The 14,215-nt window shown below is 40.5% G+C and overlaps 2 protein-coding genes across 2 annotated transcripts in view; both read right to left on the reverse strand.

The window, feature by feature from the left end:
• LOC112854841 (olfactory receptor 1D2) overlaps positions 1-13,835 on the reverse strand; it is a 28,696-nt gene extending 14,861 nt beyond the window's left edge. The window contains exons 1-2 of the mRNA XM_086686311.1: positions 13,575-13,835; positions 12,471-13,479 (exon numbers count right to left, since the gene is read on the reverse strand). The gene's annotated coding sequence lies outside the window, so the exon portion shown is untranslated. The remainder of the gene's footprint in view (positions 1-12,470; positions 13,480-13,574) is intronic.
• LOC112854850 (olfactory receptor 1P1-like) lies at positions 2,829-3,824 on the reverse strand. Its single transcript, XM_025918409.2, has one exon. It carries the CDS (start codon positions 3,815-3,817, stop codon positions 2,852-2,854), a length of 966 nt encoding a protein of 321 aa, XP_025774194.1. The 5' UTR covers positions 3,818-3,824; the 3' UTR covers positions 2,829-2,851.
• Positions 13,836-14,215: the final 380 nt, after the last annotated feature.

The following is a 14,215-nucleotide window of genomic DNA, read 5'->3' on the forward strand; positions in this document are numbered from 1 at the left end:
CCACACTGCTATAAATAACACTGTGATGAATAGCCTTGTGTATGTTTCTCTATAGACTCTAAGACATATTCTCTTAAGCATACACCCAGGAATGAGGCTACTAGGTAATAGGAGATAGACAGATGATAATGATAGATAGATAGATAGATAGATAGATTCATGGATGGATGGATATGTGTATATATACACTATATATACATATAATGTATATCCTAGTAGAGATAATCAGGAGAGAAATCTATAGGTACTTAGCAGAATTTTATATATATTTCATATATATACATTTAATTTTAATTTTGCTCTATATAGTTAATTTTAGTTTTGAAAAAGTATGTTTATATCGAAATACATAAAAATACATCTATAAATATATATAATTTTAATTTTGCTAGACATATTTAATTTTAATTTTGTCAAGGACTGATAGACTGCTCTTTTGATTGTCTCTACTAGTTTACCTTCCCATCATAGTACATGCTGTTTCTACTTTTCTCATATTCTCACCAGCTGAGTATCATCAGACTCTAGTTTGACGGTCCAATTGGTGTAAAGATCATCCCATTACTTTCTGATTTACCAGTGAGGTTTAACATTTCTTCATATTTTGTTAACAATTTGGGTTTCTCTTTATGAAATTTCCTTCTTATATACTTTACCCATCTTTGTTCTAGATTTTATTTCTATCTTCCTTTGGCAGAAGCTTCTTATAAATTCTAGCTATTACTCCTTTGTTGGTTTTCTTGTTTTTCAAGTTTATTTATTTATTTTGAGGGAGACAGAGACAGTGCAAGGGAGGGAGGGACAGAAAGAGAGGAGACAGAGAATCCCAAGCAGGATCCATGCCATTAGCACGGAGCCCTACATGGGGCTCAAACTCCTGAAACCATGAGATCATGACCCGAACTGAAAGCAAGAGTCGGATGCTTAACCAACTGAGCCACCCAGATGCCTCTCCTTTGCTGGTTTTAAAATAAAGCTTCAGGACACCTGGGTGGCTCAGTCGGTTAAGCATCTGACTTCCACTCAGGTCATAATCTTGCGGGTTTGTGAGTTCGAGCCCCACAAGGGGCTCTGTGCTGACAGCTCAGAGCCTGGAGCCTGCTTTGGAAGCTGTGTCTCCCTCTCTCTCTGCCCCTCCTCCGCTCACATTCTGTCTCTCTCTGTCTTTCAAAAAATAAACGTTAAAATAAGATAAAATTAAGCTTCTATGAACATTTGTGTCCAGGTTTTTTAATAAACATAAGTTTTTCTCTCTCTGGGATAAATTCCAGGGAATGCAATTGTTGGGTTGTATAGTACTTGCATGTTAGTTTTATAAGAAACTGCCAATGGGGCGCCTGGGTGGCGCAGTCGGTTAAGCGTCCGACTTCAGCCAGGTCACGATCTCGCGGTCCGTGAGTTCGAGCCCCATGTCAGGCTCTGGGCTGATGGCTCAGAGCCTGGAGCCTGCTTCCGATTCTGTGTCTCCCTCTCTCTCTGCCCCTCCCCCGTTCATGCTCTGTCTCTCTCTGTCCCAAAAAAAATAAATAAACGTTGAAAAAAAAAAAAAACCTGCCAAACTACTGTGTAGACTGGCGGTAACATTTTACATTCCCACCAGCAAAGTATGAGTGGTGCAGTTTCTCTAGATCCTCACCAGCATTTGATGTTGTCACTGTTTATTTTAGCTATTCTGACAAATGTGGTTCAATCAGCCTTTCCCTAATGGTGCCGAACATCTTTCCATGTGCTTATTTGCCATCTGTGTATCCCCCGTGAAATGTTTGCTCATATCTTTTGCTTATTTCCTGATTGTATTTTTTTACCTGTTGTATTTTGAAACATCTTTATACATTCTAGACACTAGTCCTTTGTCCCTTTTACCGTTTTGAACAAAGTGTAAAAACCTCACTCCCTTGAAGGAATCCACTAAATAAAAGCTGTGATTGCCTTCTGACATTTTGTGCTCCTTATACAGTAGGCCCACAGGAAAAGATGGGTGTCACTTTCCTAACTAGGACTATTGACAATGATTAGCAGGAAGATAGGGTTGCTACTACTTGGGGACAGGAAATAATATGCCTTAAACCTAGGGTATTCACTTGGGTATTTCTTAGTGCTTCCATGTACAGTAATAAATGTGAATGAACAATTTCAGTCACCTGCTACAAAAAGACAAGAGTAAGAACTCACACCCTTCAGGCATGAAGGTCTTATATATTCTACCAGTGGAGAGTAGAGATAACAAACTTTATTTAGAACCTTGGGACAACCTACAGTAATGGGGACTGTGTCTTGTCTCACTACCCTTTTGCTTAAAACTTTCCAGCTCATAACTGGCCATCACCTTGAAGGCTATTCTGAATTATGGGGTATACCTACCCTAGTTGGGAATAAGTGAAACTCAATGGATTTTAAGAGCAAATGGAGTCCCTTTATTATAGAATATATATATTTATTTATTTAGAGTCATAAACTCTTTGCCATCCAATATTGACCTTACTTGCTAATATTCTGATCATTGGCCCACTTTCCATGACCTTGCTAATTGAATTTTAGTGAACTAGAATAAAAGGCTGCACCGACTTTTAGAATTAGAAACATTGCAAAAGACATTTCTCCTTGTGAAAAGTGATAAGTAAAATAAATGAGTAAATAAGCAACTCTTAACATATTAACTTTAAAGCACGAAGCAAAATCTTGATTTTCCTTAACAATATCAAAGTCATGAAGGGACTCAGGGAGGGGAGTTGTCATAGACATATGTGGGCATCAGAAGTGAAAAGCCTGAGGTAGAGACTTCTGAGGTGAGGATCTAGAGAAAAGCCTGAGGTAGAGACTTCCCTGGAGGGCATGGAGGACACCTGCAGTATCACCTCGGAGGTCCCTGGCCCAAGGAAAAGAAGACTTTGCCCCTAAGACATCTCGCCAGGGCACACTTCATGTCCTTGTTCCGCAGGCTGTAAATGAAGGGGTTCAGCAGGGGAGTTACCACTGTGTACATGACAGCAGCAGCCGTATCCTCTTCTATGGAGTTGGAGGAAGAGGATGAGGGGCACAGATAAGCCCTGATCACTGTCCCAAAGAAGAGGGCAACAACAGCAAGGTGGGACCCACATGTAGAAAAGGCTTTGTGCCTTCCCTGGGCAGAGGGGACTCTGAGGATGGCTGAAACAATGTGGATATACGAGACCAGGATGAGTATAAAGGGGATTAAAATGACTGCTCCTCCCAAGAAGAGCAGCACAAGCTCATTGACCTGAGTGTCAGAGCAAGACACTTTCATCAGAGGTCCCAGATCACAGAAGAAGTCAGGAATGATCTTCTTAGAGCAAAAGGAAAGCCGAAAGATGAGGAAAGTGTGGGTCATGGCAACAAGACTCGTAAGGACCCAGCAGGCAGTAACCAGGAGGGTGCAGCGCTGGCGGCTCATGACTATCTTATAGTGGAGAGGGTGGCAGATGGCCACGTAGCGGTCATAGGCCATTGTGGCCAGGAGAAAGATGTCCATGTCCCCAAAAGTCAAGAAGAAGTAGAGCTGGACCAAGCATCCCACATAGGAAATGGACCTGCTCTGGGTCTGGATATTCACCAGGGCCTTGGGCACGGTGGTAGAGGTGAAAAGGATGTCAGCACAGGACAGGCTGGCGAGGAAGAAGTACATGGGTGTGTGAAGACGTGCGTCAGTGCCAATGGCCAGAACAATGAGCAGGTTCCCAGTCACGGTGACCACATACATGCACAGGAACAGCAGGAAGAGGATGCGCTGCTGCTCTGGCCGCTCGGAGAGTCCCCAGAGGAGGAACTCCAAGATGCTGGTCTGGTTCCCTCCTGCCATGAGCCCAGAAGCTAGAGAAAGAGACCTCCACTGAGACCCACTAAAACTCTCTAAACATACTTTACTCTAGATGATTGATAGGTATGCCATTCTCTGAACCCGAGAGAAGAATGAATGACCGTATTGTATCTGTACTGATCACACATTGTGTGCACTGTATATTTTTATTAAAACTTACTAAATACAATGTGCTAGGAAGTGTGAGAGACACAATTGAAGAGAATTAAAGTAGATTTCTTTCCTGGTTTATTTCTCCACACTCCGTTCTGTCCCAGATTTCTTTAGTTGTAATTTCTGTTTCTTCAGCTATACTCTCAAGGGCATCAAGAAGTTTTCATTCATTCACTCATTCATTTATTCATTCATTCCACAGAGACTAAGCACCAGCTCTGGACCTGGTAGAGTGTCAGGCAAATAAGACACTGATAATCCTTACCTGTGGAGAATTTTCAATCTAATGGGATAGACATAACTGGCTATGTTGAAATCCTATAAAAAATTTTTAATGTTTTCATTTATTTTTGATAGAGAGAGAGAGAGAGAGAAAGAGAGCACAAGCAGGAAGGGGCAGAGAGAGAGGGAGACACAGAATCAGAAACAGGTTCCAGACTCTGAGCTGTCAGCACGGAGCCCAATGCGGGGCTTAAACTCATAAACTATGAGATCATGACCTGAGCTGAAGTTGGACACTTAACCAACTGAGCTACCCAGGTACCCCTAAGTCCTATAATATTTTGATTCAGGGTTCTCTACCCATTCAACTGCCCACAAATCACTCTCAGACCCCAGACAATCTGTTCTGATCCTCCATGCCCAAAATTTCATATCATCCATTCTGTCAGAAATCAATTTAACAATCAGCTTTTTAATAAAGATATGTACAGGTAACTCTTCTTCAGTTATCTGTGATAACAAAAAAGAAACCATAATCTCCAATCTCCAAAATCTCCAAAACTGGTTGTGTACACACAGACACACACACAGACACACAGACACACAGACACACACACACACACACACACACACACACATTTCTGAGACAAAGCAGACTGAGGCAGAAAAGGAAGGCTTTCTGGGCCATAAATGTAGTTCAGGATCTTAGCAGATGGATGAGGGCAGCCTATCGAGGCACACTCTTGAACAAAGGCCAGGCAGTAGGAAGCCCTAGACAGGGTCAGAGATGGGGTGGATAGGTTTCGAGCGTGAGGTAGAGGAGGGATTGTAATGTAAGAGAATGTTAGAAAGGGAACTAAGAGTCAAATTTGGGAGTGTTTGGAATGGAAAGTAAAGAATCTGGAACTTTATTCTGTATGTTAGAAGGACCACAAAAGCTATTTTGAGCAGGAGGTGCTCTCAGTGCTTGAGTGGGCTCAATACATGAAAATCGCACTTTCCCATGCATGGAACCAACTGAGGGTTAGTCATGGAGTCGGTCAGTCAGATGGAGAAAAAGAATCATCTTTGTTACTGAAAAAGACTAGGTTGGAGAATCCAACTCAGCTGTGTTCACTAAGTGAGTTTTGTAATACTCCTCCAAAATTAAATCTATTTTCCCTTTCACAGGCTTAGCTGGACTATCATGGGCCACTGCACAGGGGAAGAGCCTGCATTAGTAAAACATGAAATGTGGAAGAACAAAACAAAGTGAGTTTTTCCTGAAAGTGATCAGATTCCTAATGAGAACAGAGAAGCTAAGGCCCAAAATTCAGCATTTAGAGAAGTCACTCCAGGTATAAGGAGAGCAGAGGGCCAGGGCTATTAGTCTAGAAAGATACATCCGTCCTCCAACGTGGATCGAGACCATGGAGGAAGGGAAGGGGGGGAAAGTTAGAGAGGGAGGGAGCCAAACCATAAGAGACTCTTAAAAACTGAGAATAAACTGAGGGTTGATGGGGGGGTGGGAGGGAGGGGAAAGTGGGTAATGGGCATTGGGGAGAGCACCTGTTGAGATGAGCACTGGGTGTTGTATGGAAACCAATTTGACAATAAATTTCATATTAAAAAAAATAAATACATAAAATAAAAAGTTAAAAAAATAATAAAAATAAAAAGTAAATAAGAAGAGGGGCACCTGGCTGGCTCAGTTGGTGGAGCATATGACTTTTTATCTTGGGGTCATGAGTTCAAACCCCAATTGGGGGTAGAGTTTACTCAAAAAAAAAATTTATCCTTAAAAACACTTTAAAAAAAGAACAGAGAATACTAAACAAATTAATAAGATATGTGTGTGAATGTATGTATATGAATTTTAAGTATAAATATATATGTATGTATATGTAAATGTGTATATATAACATGTATCACTGTGTTCCAGTAATAGTAATAAATACACTTTACTTTCAAGTTCCTAAAGAGCATCTAAAAAATAGACAATACACAAGGCCATAGAGAAAACTTCAAAAAATTCCACAAAGCAGTAATAACTCAATTCTCTGACAAAATTGCAACAAAAGTAGACATTATTAACAAAGTCAAAAAACAAAAATAGCCATTCAACCTGGAAAAAAGTTTCAAATACCTCTATTAACTCTCAAGTCCAAAAGAGAAATAAAAACCTAAATTTCAGAGTTTTAGAAAACAATAATAGCAATGCTGTGTATCAGAGTCTATGCAATATAATCAAAGTAATCAAAGGAAAATTCATTGCCTTAAACACTTATGTGAGTAAGAGTAAATAATACATGAATTAGACACCTGACACAAAATGAACAACAAAAATAAACTGTATGTGGACAATATTAAAGCAAACGTGGAGTTTAAAATCAGAAAACAAATAAAGTAAAACCAACACAGAACAACAACAAAACAGTTTTTTGGTCTTTTTCAACAAGTGGTGCTGGGACAACTGGGTATCCATTTGCAAAAGAATGAATTGGGACCCCCTACCTTAGATCAGACAGAAGTAACTCAAAATGGATTGAAGACCTAGCTGTAAGAGTTAAAAATATAACAATCTTAGAAGAAAATATAGACATAAATCTTCATGACTTTGGATTAGGCAATAGTGTCTTAGATATGACACCAAAGCACACTCAAAAAAAAAAAAAAAAAAAACAACCCAAAACTGCATCTCATCAGAACTTAAAACATTTGTACTTCAAAGGACACCATCAAGAATGTGAAAAGAGATGTGGGAAAGAAGATGGCAGCGTAGGAAGATGCTGGCCTCACCGCGTCCTGCTGACCACTTAGATTCCACCCACATCTGCCTAAATAACCCAGAAAGCCGCCAGAAGACTAGCAGAATGGACTCTCTGGAGCCAAGCGTAGACAACAGGCCCATGGAAGAGGGGCCCCTCCCAAAGCGGAGCCCCCCCTCCCCCCGCCAAGGCAAAGCGAGCTGAGTCTGCCCCTCTCACCCCTGTGCACCTTGCTGATCCACCCCGGCTCATACGCCAGATCCCATCAAAGCAGCACCACAAGCCTGGCAGTGTGCAAGTAGCCCAGACAGGGGCCACACCAGTCCACAGTGAGTCCTGCCCCGGAGAGGGGAAGATAAGGTACACACCAGTCTGACTGTGGCCCTAGCGGTGGTCTGGGGACAGATATCAGGTCTGACTGTGGCCCCACCCACCAATACAAGTTACTCCAGACAGCACAGGGGAAGAGCCCTGCAGTTCTGCGCCACTCCAGGGACTATCCAAAATGACGAAACGGAAGAATTCTCCTCAAAAGAAACTCCAGGAAGTAGTGACAGCTAATGAACTGATCAAAAACGATTTAAGCAATGTAAAAGAAAATGAATTTAAAATAATAGTCATAAAATTAATCGCTGGGCTTGAAAAAAGTATAGAGGACAGCAGAGAATGTATTAGTACAGAGATCAAGGGACTAAGAAACAGTCAGGAGGAACTAAAAAATGCTATAAATGGGCTGCAAAATAAAATGGAGGCGACCACAGCTCGGATTGAAGAGGCAGAGGAGAGAATAGGTGAATTAGAAGATAAAAGTATGCAAAAAGAGGAAGCTGAGAAAAAGAGAGTTAAAAAAATCCAAGAGTATGAGGGGAGAATTAGAGAACTAAGTGACACAATTAAACGTAATGATATATGCATAATTGGGATTCCAGAGGAGGAAGAGAGAGGGAAAGGTGCTGAAGGTGTACTTGAAGAAATCATTGCTGAGAACTTCCCTGATCTGGGGAAGGAAAAAAACATTGAAATCCAAGAGGCACAGAGAACTCCTTTCAGACGTAACTTGAATTGATCTTCTGCACGACATGTCATAATGAAACTGGCAAAATACAAGGATAAAGAGAAAATTCTGAAAGCAGCTAGGGACAAACATGCTCTAACATATAAAGGAGACCGATAAGACTAGTGACGGATCTATCTACTGAAACTTGGCAGGCCAGAAAGGAATGGCAGGAAATCTTCAATGTGATGCACAGAAAAAATATGCAGCCGAGAATCCTTTATCCAGCAAGTCTGTCATTTAGAATAGAAGGAGAGATAAAGGTTTTCCCAAACAAACAAAAACTGAAGGAATTTGTCACCACTAAATCAGCCCTACAAGAGATCCTAAGGGGGATCCTGTGAGACAAAGTACCAGAGACATCACTATAAGCATGAAATCTACAGACATCACAATGACTCTAAACCCATATCTTTCTATAATAACACTGAATGTAAATGGACTAAATGCTCCAACCAAAAGACATAGGGTATCAGAATGGATAAAAAAAAAAACAAGACCCATCTATTTGCTGTCTACAAGAGACTCATTATAGACCTGAGGACACCTTCAGATTGAAAGTGAGGGGATGGAGAACTATCATGCTACTGGAAGTCAAAAGAATGTGAAAAGACAACCCATAAAGTGGGAGAAAATTTTGCGAATCATATATCGGATAAGAGATTTTCATCTGGAATATAAAAAGAAAAATCACAGCTCAGAAAGACAACTACTATGATTTTAAAGTGAGCAAAGGATCTGTGTAGACATTTCCCCAAAGAAGACAGTCAATAAGAACATAAAAAATGTTCCATGTCATTAGCCATCAGGGAAACACACATCAAAACCACAATGAGACACCACTTCACTCTCCTCTAGAATGGCTAGAATCAGTAAATCAGATAAGAAGTGTTGTGGAGGGTCGGGAAAACTTGGAACCCTTATACATGGCTAGTGTGGATGTAAAATGTTTCAGTGTCTTTGGGAAACAGTCTACAAAAGGCTTCTCAAAAGGCTAACCATAGAATTACTCATATGACCCAGCAATTCCACTCCTAAGTATACCCAAGAGAAATGAAAACATACATCCACACGAAAACTTGTACACAGATGTTCGTAGCAGCATCATTCATAACAGAAAAACTGAGAATGACCCAGATGTCCATCAACTGGTGAATGGATAAATAAAATATAGCATATCCATAAAATGAAATAGTATTTTGTATTAAAAAGAAATGAAGTACTTCTACATGCTACAACATGGGTGTACCTTGAAAACATTACACTAAGTGAAAGAAGCCAGACACAGGACAACATATTGTATAATTCAGTTTTGATAGAATTTCCCAAACAGGCAAATGTAGAGAGACAGCAAGTAGATTGGTGACTGCCTAAGGCTTGGAGGGATGGACACGTGGGGGTGATAGCTAAGAAGTGTAGGGTTTTTTCTGGGGGTGATGAAAATGTTGTAAACTTATTATGGTGATTGTTGTACAATTCAGTGAATACAGAATATGATAAAAGCCATTGAACTGCACACTTTGCATGTATTGGATGGTATGTGAATTGTACATACTGGAAAAAATCAATCTAAGAGATAAGTCACTTGTTAACCCAATCAAGCAACAATAAAAGGGGAGGAGTAGGGAGAGAAACACACAAATAAACTAAATAAGAAATGACAAGGGGGACATAAACTGAAAAAGAAATTATTTAAAATCACAAGACTATTTAGCTAGAGTCCATGCAAATCAATTTGTAATTCTAGATGAAATGAAAAATCCTTGGAGACTACGATGTACCAAAATTAACCCTGGTAGAGGTGAAAAGTATAAGCCAACCACCTTCCACCAAAAAAAAAAAAAAAAAAAAAAAAAAAAAATACATGTTGGGTCACTTGGGTGGCTCAGTTAGTTAAGTATCTACTCTTGATTTCAGCTCAGGTCTTGATCTCATGGTTCATGAGATCAAGCCCCACATGGGGCTCTGCACTAACAAAGAGATTTTTTTATAGCACAGTACTATAAATGTGTTTTCCTTATGATCTTCTTAATAACATTTTCTTTTCTCGAGCTTACCTTACTGTAAGAATTCAGCACATAATACATATAACATAACAAAATATGTATTAATTGAATGTTTATGTTATGAGTAAGGCTTCTGGTCAACAGTAGGCTGTTAATAGTTAAGTTTGGGGAGAGTCTAAAGTTAGGGACAGATTTTCATATTGGGCGGTTCAGCACCCCAACCCTGACATTGTTCAAGGATCAAACGTAATCCTCCTTCAGGGACGGTGGAAAACAACCAACAAAAATACAATATAGCCTACCTGTCAAAGAGCCGCTCCCTAAAGAAGTGTCAGGATCACCGAGTTGAACAGGAGATCCCACAAACTTTAAAAGATAGACAATTTCTTTTCCTTTCCTTTTTTTTTTTTTTTAAATTTATGTATTATTTTGAGAGAGGGAGAGGGAGACAGAGAGAACAGAGCAGAGAGATAAAGAGAGAGAGAATCCCAAGCAGGCTCTGTGCTGACAGCATAGAGCTCAATCTTAGAACCTTGAGATCATGATCTGAGGCAAAATCAAGAATCAGGTGCTTAACTGACTGAGCCACCCAGGTGCCCTGGCAATCTCCTTTTCTAGTCGGAATATAGAAAGAGAAGACAAACTTCCAAAATCTTATCATAAAGCAGGGATAATGCTGATTTTAAAATCTGATAAGTATTGTACAAAAAAAGATTTCTGGAGGACATAAGAAAGTCAACTGAAAAACATTAAGACTAGTGAGAATAGTAACATGTAGAATCGACATAAATGAATCAGTCTATCCATACATAAAAACAATATCCAGTTAGGAGATGTTTTGAAAGAGAATAACCCATTTATAATAGCAAACGAAAAAGGCTAAGTACCTAGGAGAAAAAAAAAACACTTAAAAACAAGTGTTTAAGACCAATATGAGGAACACTTTACAACCCTAAGTAAAGCATTGATTCAGGTAAGAATAAAGAGGATATCAAACGGGGGTAAAGCCATTCAGTGAATGGTTGATGGGGAACTGGATATTTGTATATGTCAAATTAACACCACGCAGATTCTTTCCTGGTCACAAGTGGGGAAAATGTGACTTTACAATGGAGGAATCAGGTTATCATTTCACAATTCCAGTGGTGAATCTTAGTATCGGCCAATCATGACACACAATATAACATGATGTGTTTTAGCCAAAAACATTTAACTTAAATGTTATCAAACTGCTAGAATAACTTCCAGTTACAGAAATACAGGATGTGAGAGGAAGCTGGCTTCAAAAGGAAACACTCACAGAAGTCCTAAAGGTAGGACACCACAGGAATGTCTCTTAAGCTTTTATGTGCATATGAGTCACCAGGGGCACACAAGTCAATGCAGATTTGCATTTCAGTGGGTCTGGGGGCGGGGAGGGGGTCTGATAATCTGCATTTCTAACAAGCTCCCAGGGATGCCGCTGCCCCTGTCAGTGAACCTGACTTTGAGAAAGAGGAGACTGGAATAATCACTTCAGTCAGTCACTGCTGGGAAAAAATGAATTACTAGAGAGGAAGAATCTATAACAAGATTTATAACAACAAGATGCAATACAAGGTCCAGGATAAAATTCCTATTTTGACAAACCAACTGAAAAGGACACCTCTGGGGATAAGTGGAGAAATTTAAATATAAACTAGGAGTGGATAATAATAAAGAAATGATTATTAATTGGGTTGGTGTGAAAATGCTATGTAAGGCACATGGAAAAGGTTTTTTTAAAGAGATATACGCTGAATATTTAGGGATGTAATATGATATCTATAATTTACTTTAAAACATTTCAGCAGAAAAATGTGAATTTATAAAATCTACATAAAGTACAAATAATATTAACATGGAGACTCCAGCGAAGATCATCCGGTTTGAAAATACAAACTTGAAATTTTCTCCAAAATTTGAAATGAAAGGAACAGAGATAAAAATAATGGGCAAGGAAATACAGTTAGAAAACCAAATTCCAATGTAAGAATTTAAGAAACCCCCTAAAAAATAAAGCAAAATATGTGAGTCTGATGCAAATCGTATTAAATTGGGAAGAGTCCTGCATTTGAAAATCTAAATGGTTCTCTAAATTCCGCACATAATTATTGAAGGATAAAAGACCCGCAAATTGTCATATCCTGGAATGTTTAAATGTCAAAGATAAACACTTCTGAAACAATTTTAAGTAGTGATCAACATTTAGTGAGAGCTTACTCTCCAGAGCACTTTCCTGAGTGTACTTGTTATTGTCTTGTTTAACCTTTACATCACACTACAAAGTAGAAACTATCAGCACCATTTATAGAGAAGGAGACTGGTGTTTAGAAAAATTAAGTAAAAATAAGTTGTTTAGTTCACACAGTTTGCAAGTGGTAGAGTCAAGACTCAAACCCAATGCCCTGAAAATCTAAAACCTCAGTTCTTACCTTCGATTACATCAAGTTGCGCCCCCTCATCTCCTAGGTAAGCGCAAAGCTTCTTCCTCCCCCTTCAAAGGGGAGGTCTGCCTTCAGGCATTGCCAGTTCCAATGGACAGCAGTCATTCAATGGACAGATACTACTGAGTGTGAAGCAAACGCCCGGGTGGTGGGAACATCTGAGGATACAGAAAGATGATATAAAGGAGGCTGGATGAAAGATCTATATGACAGATTTTCTCCATGCTAGCAAAAACAAGCTAGAAGTAGAAACGGGAAAATTTCACAGGGGCAATAGCAAAACTCCTAAGTGCAACAAGAAAGTGTAAGACCTATAGGAAGAAACCTAGAAACTTGGATGGAAGAAGATCAGTCAAGATACGAAAAAATGGAAAGAAGTACCATGTTCTTAGCTGGGAAGAATTTAATAACATAAAAATTCTAATCCTCCCCAAGTTGAAATCTAAATATAATAGAATTCCAATTTAATTACTGAGTCTCAACATTTACATCTCAGCTCAAAATCTTTCCTCAGAGTCCTTTCTTGACAACTTCCTTTTAAAAAGCCACTCTCACACCCCATTGAGTGCTCTCTCCATCCTGTGGCAGTGCTTATTAATTTCATGGCACTCACTACACGCTGACATTATATTGTTCACATGTTTCCTTTTCCTTGGTCTTTTTTTCTCTCTATGAAATTTCCTTGTTTGGCTTGCTCACAACTGTGTTGCCTCAAAGAGTGGTGGTCATAGGCTAGAAACTCAATATGCACTTGTAACTTGTAATTTGTGTGTGTGTGTGTGTGTGTGTGTGTGTGTGTGTGTGACAGAGAGAGACAGAGTATGAGCGAGGGAGGGGCAGAGAGAGAGGGAGACACAGAATCTGAAGCAGGCTCCAGGCTCAGCTGTCAGCACACAGCCCGATGAGGGGCTCGAACTCACGGACCGCAAGATCATGACCTGAGCCGAAGTCCGACACTCAACCGACTGAGCCACCCAGGCGCCCCTGCACTTGTAACCTGTAACAGGGGGTCACATAGGATACCACATGACACATGGAAGAGATATTCAACCTTCCATTAACAAAAGGAGAGAGGGAGGAAAGCAGAGTTACCTTTGAGAAGTTACAGGTCATTGTCATGAAGGACAGATCCTGTCGCTGGGGAGGATCCAGAAAAGCTCAGAGTCTCCGGGGAGGACAGTGTGCAGAGACTGAGCAGGGGAGAGAGCTGTGGGGAAGGGGCTGCACTGTCCCTGCTGCCACATGTCCCGGCAAGCAGCAGACAGGAGCAGAGAGGAGGGGAGGGTCACCCTGAGGAGCGAAGGAGAGCAGGGCCTGGATCCCGGACAGGGCAGGGACAGCAGGATGCAGTCATCTCTGAGAGCCGTGTCCCCTTACCTGGAGAGGGCAGGACCCAGCCCGCTGAGACTCAAAGCACTTCCTGTACATGAGGTGCGCCTGGGTGGCTCCGTTGGTTAAGCCTCTGACTCTTAGTTTCCGCTCAGGTCACGATCTCACAATTTGTGAATTCCAGCCTCGAGCTCTTGGCTTGGGATTCTTTCTCCCTCCCTCTCTCTCTGCTCCTCCCCCATGTGCACTTTCTCCTGCTTGCTTGCTCTCTCTTTCTCAAAATAAATACACTTTTTTTTAAGAGCATTTCCTGTACATGCAAACTGAGCAGAGCAAGTTCCTGCCACTGCCTCCCTGTTGACAAGGGGACAAGGGTGGGGGGAGGACCGTGTTAAAGGCAAGGA

Source organism: Puma concolor, chromosome E1 (genome assembly GCF_028749965.1).
Source record: "Puma concolor isolate L17-30 chromosome E1, mPumCon1.1.hap2, whole genome shotgun sequence".
NCBI classification, from domain to species: Eukaryota; Metazoa; Chordata; class Mammalia; order Carnivora; family Felidae; genus Puma; species Puma concolor.

Coding starts and splice junctions, on each gene's coding strand:
- LOC112854850 (XM_025918409.2), bottom strand. CDS start 3,817: ATGGCAGGAGGGAACCAGACCAGCATCTTGGAGTTCCTCCTCTGGGGA.